General features: G+C 37.2%; 1 protein-coding gene across 2 annotated transcripts in view; it reads right to left on the reverse strand.

Moving 5' to 3' along the window:
- Taf7l (TATA-box binding protein associated factor 7 like) overlaps positions 1-12456 on the reverse strand; it is an 18907-nt gene that overhangs the window by 2042 nt on the left and 4409 nt on the right. Inside the window, exons 2-12 of one of the 2 annotated variants that reach the window (XM_021188511.1) lie at positions 11876-11940; positions 11022-11100; positions 10223-10356; positions 9197-9326; positions 8931-8986; positions 6740-6781; positions 5934-6006; positions 5483-5584; positions 4851-5084; positions 4605-4717; positions 3256-3315 (exon numbers count right to left, since the gene is read on the reverse strand). In XM_021188511.1, coding sequence (XP_021044170.1) covers positions 3256-3315; positions 4605-4717; positions 4851-5084; positions 5483-5584; positions 5934-6006; positions 6740-6781; positions 8931-8986; positions 9197-9326; positions 10223-10356; positions 11022-11100; positions 11876-11940 — 1088 coding nt within the window. Of the gene's footprint in view, positions 1-3255; positions 3316-4604; positions 4718-4850; positions 5085-5482; positions 5585-5933; positions 6007-6739; positions 6782-8930; positions 8987-9196; positions 9327-10222; positions 10357-11021; positions 11101-11871; positions 11941-12456 lie in introns of both variants that reach the window. The other variant, XM_021188512.1, reaches the window with a different exon arrangement.

Below are 12456 nucleotides of genomic sequence, written 5' to 3' on the forward strand. Positions count from 1 at the left end.
CACACACACACACACACACACACACACACACACACTTGTATATATATGCTTTCACGGCTGACCAATTAGTACTATAGTACTAAGATAATCAAATTAGTTGTCTGTAATTCTATTTCTAGGGATGAGGCCTTCGAGTCTTTGCCAAGTGTTTTCTGGGGGGAGGTTGTTTTGGTTTTTGTTTTATGTGTGGGTAGAGGATGCACACAAGTCATGGCAAACATGTGGAAGACAACGTGCTGGAGTCAGTTCCCTCCTTCCACCATAGGATTCCCACAGGAGCCAAAGTAGGCTGTCAGGCTCAGTAAGAAGTGCCTTTAAAAGTTGAGCCATTGTGCTTCAAAAATTTTTATTAGAATCCATTTATTTTACATGTGGTTTAATGGGTTTCACTACAGTATTTTCATAATGTACATGATATATTTGTGCCACCCCTTCTCATTGCCCTGCTCCCACTCCTCCATATTCCCTAATCTCCCAAATGCCAACTAGCACCACTTCTATTTTCACATCTTTGTGACCCAGTGGGTTTCATTAGCGTTGTTTACAGCAGCATGTATACCTCTCCTATCAAATACTATCTACACATATATAAATCCTCAGGGACCGGAGAGCCCCTTCCATGACAAGCTATTAACAGGCCAAATCTTGTGCAGGTGGTCAAAGCTACTGTGACTTCAAAAGGGCAACAATTGTGCCATTGCCTAGAAGTCAGTATCCTATCACAGCACCACCACCCCATTTTCCCTCTGACTATCCCATTCTTTTTGTTCCTTCTTCCATGATGCCTCCAGAGTCTTGGGGAGGGTGTTATATGTGTTCCTGTTATGGCTGGACATTCAACAGGAAGTTGTTCTTTGCCCAGTTGCTGAGGCTCTACTATCACCACTGATGACTGACGCTGCAATCTTTACTGACTGACTGCTAATGCCAAATTGTATTTGCTGCTCCTTACCAGGTTCCGAGACATTTAGCAATGCAGAGTCCTGACCAATCAGCATCTTACTACATTCTACTCCCTTAAGAATTAATCCAGCTGGGCCAGTCAATCACCTAGCCAAGATAACACTCCTCATGAAGGCTAATTCACCTAAGGCTATCTTAAGAAAGGAAGGAATAATTATCCCCTTAATGAAATAATATGCTTCTACTCCACCCACGCACATATTGTTGCTTACAGAGCTACTGCCATGCAACATGGAGAAACCTGCCTACTTTTCTGAGCTCTGATTCAAAGTGTAACCTTTCCTTTTCCTTCTGGTTTTTTGTCTAGATAGGCTAGAAGCCTAAGTGAGCCTTCCCTGACACTCTGGGCTTTCTCACTGTTCCTCTGAAGACATCTCTCAGCCTTTTCTAGTTGCTTGTTTTTGAGTTGTTTTGAACTCTTCACTAGTTCCTTGCTACTCTACTTATATCTTTGTAGTGCTGGAAGAAAAATTCTTATGAGTTCCTTCCCAGAATTAAAAAAAACAACTTTGATGTCTCATTATGACCCATACCAAAACTTTAAACTCTAATTTCTAATTTCTTTCTTGTTATTTGTCCATTGTACATAGTGCTGAGTTTCATGAAGATTTCTTTCAAGTATACCGTGTACTTGTATTTACTGCCTCATACATTCCCCTCCCCCCCCTGCCCTTTGGTCCTCTCCCCAGAATTTTATCTCTTACACTTGCTCTCACCACCTCTGAGCTATTGTGCATACTACAGTGTCACAGGATGTCCTCTTTTCTCTTTCTCCTTCTTAAAATTCTACATATGGTCCCACTCAAGTGCTATTTTCCCCCCAAATCCTTCATAATTCTCACAGAGAATTAAATCCCTTAAATCCCTAGTCGTACTGGGCTTCCTTCCTCCTCCTCTCCAGTGAGAGGGGAGGAAGGCCATATGCATAACAGTAGTGGAGGCACAAGGTACGCTGATGTGTATGTATGTGTGTGTGCATGTCATATGAAGCTCATTATTCTGTACACTAAAAAACTTTTTAAACTACCTTTTAAAGATTAAAAGGAGCAAAAAATACCTAAACTCTCATGACTTTCCCCAGCTGAAGCCAGAGACAATAAACATTCCAAACTCACTGAAGAATTTAGCACCAAAGTAGGCACAAAATAAATCTTTAGTAAGTAAGTAAGTAAGGCTCACAGCTACATTTCTGTGGTGGAAATGGCAGTTCTCAATACTAACTACTGAGCATGCATGAAAGCAATTGTTTAGTGGGTACCAATATAATCTTGGAATTGTAACTGGTTATCTGATTTGCTGAGAAGGAAGACACAAAATATAAGAGTGCCTCTGGCCTTGTAGAAATAGGGACAATGAGCAGTACCTGTACCATAAGTGCCTCCAGTTACAACCATCCTCATAACATAAACTTCAGTCTCTTTAAAGTCATTGCCTGCACTGTTCTACAATGGGGATTGTGTGGACTATCTATACAGCTTTGTGAAGTTATCTTATTTCACATTTCTCCCTTCTCTTCCTATTTTTAACTCTTCTGTGGCTTTGAATAACAGCCATTCAGGTTAGAAACCTGGCATATCTCCTTTAATACTTTGTTTTCCTCCATCACCCTGAAACTGACCTAAGTCTCTCTTAGTCCTTTAAAATACATCCTCTCAAATGTAAATGGTAACAGCAATATTATTTTTACTACTTGAAGAGTAGAAACAAATCAAATGTCTAGCAACAGGAAAAATATTTACATAAAATGTGGCTTATAAGTTCTTCTGAGTCAACTTTTAGGTCTGGTGTGGCCTGGAGCCTGGGACCTTATGAGATATTTCAAAAACTCATTAAAAATGTCTAGGGCTTAGGCCTGCCATATGACTCAGAAGCTAAAAGTATTTGTTACACAAGCCTGAAAACTTGAGTTTGAGTTTAGGAGCCATATGATGGAAACAGTTCATTCCCACAATTTTTCCTATGATCTTCAAATACATATGTATGAGTGGGAGTACGTGCATACAATTAATTTTTAAAATAAAAACTTAAGCTATATCTGATTCTCCTCCTTCAGACTCAGCAAGGAGTTCCTTAAACACACTTAAGACTAACACCCACCTTTCCTATGCTACCCTCTGTGTCACTCCACAGGTATTCAATAACTGCAGAATAAACATACTTTGGAAAGGCTCTTGATCTACTCTGCTTTCACACTCAGAGTATACTGTTCTTGTGAAACATACAGCCTGAAGTTAGATTAGAGGTAGGTGAGTTCTTCATAGCAAAATATTTATTTTAAAATATCCTTCTTACCTGCGCACACTTCTCTTTTTCCATTATGTTAAGCCTCCCCAAAACATTCTGGAAATGTCTCTGAAAAAAATTGTATTGGTGATGAAAGATGTATCTCATGGGAAGAGAGAACCACAAAACACAGTTTGTCACATAGTCAATAAGAAAGCTATCAATTATAGGAAGCACATTCTTTTTAGAAAAACTGGAGCATAAAACTCCCCCCTTAACTACCACGCCATCCTAAATTATTTTATGCACTCTCTAAAGCATGTTTTCTTGTCCTATAATAAATGGGTGAAATGTCTACGTGCTACATCCTTCCTAGTGTTGTACACATCCTTTGGCTATGACTTACTAAAGAAGCGGACTAGGAATCTAGTGTAGATTCCTCTCCCATTTCTCCTCATTAGAACAGAACCTTACTAGTCCTAACACAATGTCACATATCTGTAAACCACACATACACTAAAATAGTACCAAACATCTGAATCTTTCAAAATGTAGCCATAGATATTAACTTTGGCTATTCTAAAGGACTCCAGCCAAGCTGAGGTTAGCTCTATGTCAAGGTGCTTCCCTTTGACAACTACTGCTCCACACCAAAACAAAACCTAACAAAGGATTCTCTTACTGCTTTAATCACCTTACTATCAAGATGGGATCAAATGGGACACACCAATATATTTTCCTCTCAGTGAAACCCTGAAAAATGTATCCATAAAAATAAAATAATCTGCTCTTGTTTCAGCCCAGATGAAAACTTTAAAAATAAGAATTTTAATTAATTTGGTTCTTTTTGCTGAAACAAACATATTTTGGTATAAACAATAGGTTTATAGCCTATATATTGCCAATTACTGTGGTTCTTCTTGAAGTTTTAATTCTCTTACTTTGGAGGGGGGGGAATACAAGGTCTTACTGTGTACCCGTGGCTAATTTGAAACTTTTTATATAGACCAGGTTGGTCTCAAATTAAGAGGTCCACCTGCCTCTGCTTCCCAAATACTGGGGATAAAAGACATACACCACAGCACCCAGCTAGTTTGAATTTGTTATAAAGTGGGAATGGTGACAGTATCTATGTTACAGAAACCATAATACATAACTCTTGAATGCACTGTTTATATAGTAACTGTTCAATATTGGCCATTATCTCAGGACACCTGGTCCCATTTCTCCCTAAAATTGTTTCAATTTTTAAAATTACTCAGATAAAATAAAAGAGGGATGTTTTAACAGACATTAATAGATGATTCTAAGAAGTTGTTAAGGTTAGTGAATAAACTCCATGATGGCAGGATGAGTGAAACCATAGATGGGCCTGTGAAAGGAAGACCTTAGGAGTCTGACAGCTGAAAAGAACTTACCTTGAGGGTCACGTTTCCCACATTCCTGAGGAGATCCTTCTGTCGCTGGGCTTTTTTATAAATCATCTGGAGCTTCTTTTCTTTGATAAAAATCAGTTTCTGAATTGCCATGACTGAAAGAGGTAGAGAGAGGATTTTTGTATATAAATGTAACTTTAATGCGTTACACATGATGTCCATCACAAGTTAGCATATTATAATACTGCCGCCCACCCTATCCAGTTTCTGTCTTCTCCTCTGACTTACCTATTGAATTGTAATCTTGGTCTGCTTCCTGGAGGCTAAATTCAATAAACTTGGCCTGCAGCTCCTTTTCTAACTCCTCTTCAGAATTGTCTGTCTCTTCCTCCTCTTTTTCTTCATCTTCATCATCTTCATCTTCATCTTCATCATCATCATCTTCACCTTCATTGCTCTTCTCTTCCACATCATTTCTGCTGCTGCCAGAATCACCCATCATCTCCCGAAGCACATCATATTCTATTGATTTTAAACAAGGGAAAATTGAACTGATCTGACACTTGGCAAATGACCATAACCTTATCATCAAATTCACTGGACAACCAGTGAATTTTATAAATTATGTTCCTATGGAAAGATCATTCCCTTTATAAAAGACAAAGATCAGTCCCTTCATAAGGACAAGAAATATGAGACACTAACAGTCACTCACATATTCAATTATCAAGATACCTAGAGAATCTAAGGGCTCATAGGAACTAGAATATCAGGGTATATAGATTAGAATTCCAACCTAAAACCCTAAAAGCACAGGAGGACCAATAGGGATGAAGGACAAAGGTATCTTTTGTGATTGGATCTTTCACACAGTTAACACCTGCCCTATCTGAAGCTCCTCCTCTGTTTCAATAAATTACCTGATGAACTAGCACCACCCATCTGTGGAATTCCTGAAACGGTTGGGATGGACCCTTGACTTTCTATTTCCTTAGAATCATCATCATCAACGACTTCCCAGCCTGAGAGGATAGTAGTCAAGGAAAACGAAGAAGGGAAAGAACACAGTAGAAAGGGAAGTGCTCGTTAACTAAAAGTGCTCTTAACATTTACTCTAGGCCAAATTTGGATTATTGTAGCTGCATACCTAGTGTGGAGAACTGACTTATATTAAATTACACACATAAATACTTCGGTTGTCTGTATTTACCATTTCTAGCTAGAAAATCACATTTCAAAAATCCTAAGTTATAAACATCAAAACTGGTTGCTCAAATACTTGAAGTAAAATACCAACCAGGGGTGCGATTTGTCAGCACATTTACACGCGATGAAACAGACTGTAAGAAAAGTATTTGCTATAAAGGATACGGACACTGACAGCTTCAGCATCTGAGTAGAGCAGTCTCTTCACTTCTTTTTCCACACTTGGAGATTGAGTGTACTGAAGCAAAATGGAGGGAAAATGCCAGTAATGTCATTTAGCACGCTATTTTATGTAAATACCCTTTTCCTATATATTTTCTTATATATATTGGGCCTTGTTAGATGCTTATCCAATTTAAAACCTACATAAATAGTGCTATTTAGCAAGGAATCTACTCAAAATCTGTTTTTGTAGAGTAAGTTCATTTTTCACCATTAAATCACTTGAGATGTTTAATCTATAACTTTGTGGGAAAGATTTCAAGCACTTACGTTTTATTATTTACCTTGACTCATATTAGAAAAGAGCAGTAATTCATTATTAGTTACTTATAAATGATTTGGTTTAAAATCCAAACTCCCAGACTTCCTTGTCCCATCTTTAATATGAAAATGTTCCTGTAAAAACTAGATCCTATCTACATGTTCTCCCTTGAATACAATTTTAAGCAAGTACTCTACAGCAATTAATTCAGCATGACACAAATATAAAACAAAGCTTTTGATGACATATCCCATTAGTTCAAATAATTGTTGCTCAATTGAATCCTGAACTCCAAGGAATAGCTTTTGAAATGAAAGTAAGGGTGAAAAAGCAGTCTGTGAGTCATGGTATCACTAGCAAAACGGTTTCTCTTCTCACAGAGATGTTATTATTGAATATTAAATATTACTCAATGAATAAAATCCAGCAGATGTATATGTGTGTACCATATTAAAGTAAACAACGAAGATTATGACCAATGCTGTACCTCACTAAAGTTGATTTCATCCACTTGTTTGACATCTGGGAGCTATGGAGTAAAGCACAACAAAGAACAATGTTATATTTTGATTGTTCTATTTAAGCGAAGCTTAAAGCACTCTACAACTATATTTAACTACTTTATTTAGTAGAAAATAATTTTCATTCACTGACAGATTATTAACCAACGTTAACACATAAATTAGAAAAGTTCGTCTACAACTTTAACACATGTTCTTTCAGAATTTTAGCAAGGTTTTCTGTCGAAATACACAAGTTTATTCTAAAATTCATATGGGAGGATACAGATTCTAAAGTGTTTAAAACAATACTAAGGCAAAATGAAGTAGTAGCAACCAACTTTGCAATTTCAAGACTTACCACATTACAGTATCCATGGAGAAATGGATGCATGCATCAGTGAAAAAGAATAAGGAACCTATAAGCAATATCATATATATATTCCCAAGGAATAGGTGGAAGAGGAGAGTGATAGAGTAGAGAAAGAACAGAAGGAGAATCTTGACTTAAAACTCATGCTTTTCTAAAACTGAAATACGGATTGCAAGCATAAATATAAAATGTAAAACTTTTGAATAATGAATGAGAAAATCTTCAGTATCTAGGATAAACAAAGACTCCTTAGATTTAACAAAAAAGGCAGGATACTTAAAAACATCAATAAATTAAGTCTCATCAAAACTAAAAAATCTGCTGTATCTTGTAAAGAGGACTAAAAATCCAAGCTATCAACTGTGAAGGTATTAATAAACTATGCATATACAATGAAAATACCACAATTAAATTATTACACAGTTATCAGAATGAATAAAATAACATAATGATAAGACCTAACACAGGTAGAAGATGTGGAGAATTTGGACCACTCATATATTAAATATAAAATGGTATTTCCTCTGAAAACAGTATGGCAGTTTCCCATAGAGCTAAAAATGTGTGTGGCTAATGAGGTGGCTCAGCATTAAGATGCTTGCTATCAATAATGACCTGAGTTTGATACTTAGAATGGATTCTGAAAAGTTGTTCTCTGACCCCCGTTTGTCTCACACATATGCATGCAAGTGTGTGTGCATGCGCTTTGGCAAGAGACATGCATCAATTGGCAAGAGACTTGGTTAACATCCACAAGACTCTGGGATTAATCCCTAATAATATGTACACCAAGATGGAGTGGTGCATGCCTGAGAGGTGGTAGAGGAAGCTAAAGTCTCTGTGACCACACAGCAAGTTCAAAGCTAGCCTGGACTACATGAGATCCTGTCTCAAAAAAACATTTTTACAAACCCCCAACTGAAGAGTTGTTTGTTTGTTTGTTTTTTTAACAAACACTCCACTTTCGGAATTGTAAAACAAAAAAACAAAACAACAAAAAAAACCTCTATAGAGATGGGTCAGTGGTTAAGGGCACTTGTTGCTCTTACAAAGGACCTGGGTTCAATTCCCAGCAAGCATTTATTGTGCCTCACAACTACCCTTAACTCAAGCTCCATGACATCCAACAGACACGCATGTGGTGCATATATGTGCATTCAGGCAAAATATTTGTATGCATTAAGTAAAATGAATACAAATCTAAAAATTTTAAAATAATGATTTACCAGTATTTCTGGACATTTATCTTAGAGAAATTAAGATTTATGTTCGAGACAGGGTTTATCTGTCTAACCGTCCTGCCTGTCCTGCAACTCTCTTTGTAGACCAGGCTGGCCTTGAACTCACAGAGATTTGCCTTCCCCTGCCTCCCAGGTACTGGGAACCTACCTGCCTGGGTTTATAGATCTGTAAGACATTAAACTGAAAGCATGAGCTGAAATGTCAAGTGGACGATTCTTCTAAGCCCTTAGCAATGAGCCTGCAACCTAAAGAATTGGGTCTCTTTTTATTCACTGCTGTTGTCCCAATTGCTAGCTCATTAATGCTGTGGAGTTTGCATATTTTTAAGTTTACAGTTTTGAGACACGGTCTCATTCTATAGCTAAGAACTGCCTTAAACTCACAACCCTCCTCTTTTAGCCTCCCAGGTGCTGAGATTAAAGGTAGGTAGCACCCCATCTGGCAGGAACTGTTTATTGAACATATAAATGAATCAGTGAGTTCCCAACTGATTCGCTCCCTTTCTTTCCCTCACAGTCCTCCTCTAATCCACCCCACAGAAACATAAATGGAATGAGACTAACCTTTTTTGTTGTTTTCCGGAACCTTTTCTTTCTGACATTCTTAAGTGGTGGAGCAACTAAAATAAAAAAAAAAGATGAAATATACCATATAACTGAACACTGTCCTCTACCTACACAAATTCCACAAAGAACTATGTCCTGCTTGTGAAATGACTTCTTTCTTTAAAAATAAGAGGTTAACGAACAAGGTAAGAGGTCCCTGGTTCACAGGGAATTGCAATGCAAGAGGTCAATGTAGTCAGCCAGAATGAGTAACGGTCACTTACTGCCGTGCTTCCAGTTATATTTTTTTCTCTCTGCCTTCCCTTCAACAGTTCCAATTACAGTAGGACCAGTAGAGGTAACTGGTTCTTCAGGAGGAGAATGAGGCTCACCTTCAGGACTGCATACAAGCATCTACATTGAGCAAAGACAAAGAATTTGATTATTGCCCAAATATCTTTTAGTAGTAAATTAGGATCATATCACCATCAATCTGGAGCCCAGAAGACTCCAAGTATTTCCCAGAGCTAAGTTCAATGCACTCTACACTCAGATTCTCTTTAATATATCCCTTGCCCGTCCTCTCCTCCTTCCTGTTCCCTCTTCTCTCCCTCTCTCCCTGCAGCATGATATGTAGATTCAACTTTGACATAGAGTTTACCACTGCAGAAGGTATAGTATGAGATGCATACATTTTAGCATTTTGATTAGAGAGCAAACCAGAAAGCACCATCAGAGATGATGAGTAAGAACTGGCTTTTCTTCAGTAAACATACTGCTTTAGTAGAAAGTGCAGAAAACAACCTTAGCCATTCCTATTTTTAAATTAATGAGAGTCATTATAATTGGCAAATGGGGAGCAGGAGTCTGTAAAAGTAAAGGAATGAAAAGTTAAGTAACAGATACCAAACCAGAGCATTTATCATCATGCAGTAGGAATCGTGACAGAGATTTAAGATTTCCACAAAAGCTCTAAGAATGAAAAGATTTTAAAAAAATCAACCCAGTGGTGGCAATATAGCTTAATGTCAGACTGAATACTTGCCTAGCATGTATGAGCACTAAAAAGCAAAGCAAAACAAGGTTTTGTGAATCTCGGGAAATCACTCGGTCGGTAGAGTGCTTGTCTAGCATGCACAAAGCCCTAGGTTTGATCCTCAGTACAATCCAAAAGTACAGAGAGGCATGCATGGAAGCCCAGCATCTGGTAGTTGAAGACAAAATGATTTTAAGTTTAAAGTCATAGTCAACTACATACTGAGTTTAAGGCTAACCTGGGATAGATGAGACCACATCTCACAAAATCATACCTGAGAAATATCTGCCGTCTTATAAAATGTCTTTCTATCAACAGTTTTCAGGCTTCCAATAACACAAGGCAGATTAACCAGTTTAGCAGGCAGTGAGACTTTGTCTACTTGAACAACCGCATGGTGGCCATCAGCTAAAAGAAAGGAGAGAAAAGATTGATATTTCAGTGGACTCTTTGATCTCCAAGAATTTGAATAATGAAGACTTAGGTGAGACAGGCAATCTCTTCGATGAAACTATTTCTTTAAAGGCTACGAATCAATATTCGATTTGCAACTTCTAGAAAAAGAAGAGAGTATCTATAGCTTGGTTTTCCATATTGTACGTTACTAGTTAAAAGTAAATTTCTTTCTAATGAAGGTGAAAAAGACAACTGTTTTCTTGTCATCACCAAAAGTAACTTTAATTCATTTAAATACATTCCTTTTAAAAAAAAACACCTTGTCTAGCCTCAATAGGAGAAGATGCACCTAATCCTTTTGCAACTTGATATAACAAGTGGGCTGATATCTATGGGAGGCCTCCCCTTGTCTGAAGAGGAATGGGGGAGGAGATGGGGGGAGGGGAAGGGGGAGAGAAAGAGACTGGGAGAAGAGGAGGGAGGGGAAGCTGTAATATTGATGTAAAGTAAATAATTAATTTTTTAAAAAAGCTTTCACTTTTAACATTGTCTAAAGGTTGGAAAGATAACATACTCTATTCTTTTTCAGAACGCTAATGCCTAGTACAGTGTCTGGCCTATAGCAATCTGTAGCAAATTATTGTTTAATATATTGTGAATTAATATTAACTACTTACAAGAAAAGTCAATTTTTAGTTTATCCTTCCAAGCAGCATTTCTAGAATGTATAATTTTCCTGACATCATAAGCTTGTTCCTAAAAGGGAGGTAAATTAAAAATCAGAAAGATTGTCCAAGTGATAGCTAATAGACATCTCAAGGCAAGTCTTCCCTTTAAAACCTTACATTTCCCAAATATTACGTTGTGTACCGTGAAAGACCATACATTGTATAAGTCAAGCTAGATGTAGTCAATTCAGATTGCACATTATCTTTTAGTTGGGGCTTTCTCCTAGCTTTTCACTTCCACTTCTTCCTGCTATTCCTCTGTTGGAAAGGCTTGGCTATGGTTTACTAGCTGTATTAATTACCTGTAATTGAATAATAGCTCCCTGGCCATCTCTATCATAACCTCATAAATGAAATAATGCTGGAACATGGTTATCTATCAATGGGAAAAGCAACTCAAGCACAATACTGAAATGAGTGTAATGACCTTGCTTGGTGATGAACTTGCAGGCGACATAGTGGTAATCCCTCCAACCACCTCTTCTGAGATGACAGAAAGAGTTTTAGAACAGTCTTACCTTGGATGTGCAGAAAATTGGTTGTTAATGCTTATAGTAAGTGACTGGATGATCCATAATTGTCATAGTTGTTTTGACAAGGAATTAACCCACATGATTGATGGTATATACAGGAAAAAAGAAATATTGTGAGAAGAATATGCACTATAATAGGACCGCTTGATAGAATATGATTTATGGAGAGCAAATATTCTGATCTTTTATAGCCTGAAATACAAATGTTATCTATGTAGAACTATACTTTTGCACTGAAGATATGTATTCTGAGATATAAAAGTTACTTACCGGAGGCAGACGCAATATAAATTGTTCCTCAATGTCATGAGATTCATCATGCCTTATACTCATGGCTTGTTTTTGAGTTCATAAAAAACACAAAGAAAACAAACAAGTCATTAAAAACTCTTGCTCACTCTGATAATCATCTCTGGTATTACTGATAATACTATATAAGAACTTACCCATGATTCTCATTGAAAACAAATGTGCATATACTTTAGTAATACTTTATTTGCCATCTTGACTTCTAAGTGTTATCATTTCTAAAGTCAACCCAATTGCACGATATTACTTGATGAACAAATAACTAAGCTATTATGAAACGACTATCAAATATAATAGTAAATTTCAGCAAACTAAATGACCTCTGTGGGGCTGAATGCAAACTGAAGAATGAAATTAACCCAGAACCTAGATGTAGATACTGATTTGAAGTGAACAAAGATTTAATTTTCAATATTTAAGTCACCCAAATAGACCAACAGTAGTAATCAGACTGACCCTGGGATAGCAAGTGTAGAGCCCTAACTTTAAGACTTCCCCCAAACCTGTTCCCTAGATCATTAGGAATGTGGCTAGTAAAGAGC

This window comes from Mus pahari, chromosome X, assembly GCF_900095145.1.
Source record: "Mus pahari chromosome X, PAHARI_EIJ_v1.1, whole genome shotgun sequence".
Lineage (NCBI taxonomy): Eukaryota > Metazoa > Chordata > Mammalia > Rodentia > Muridae > Mus > Mus pahari.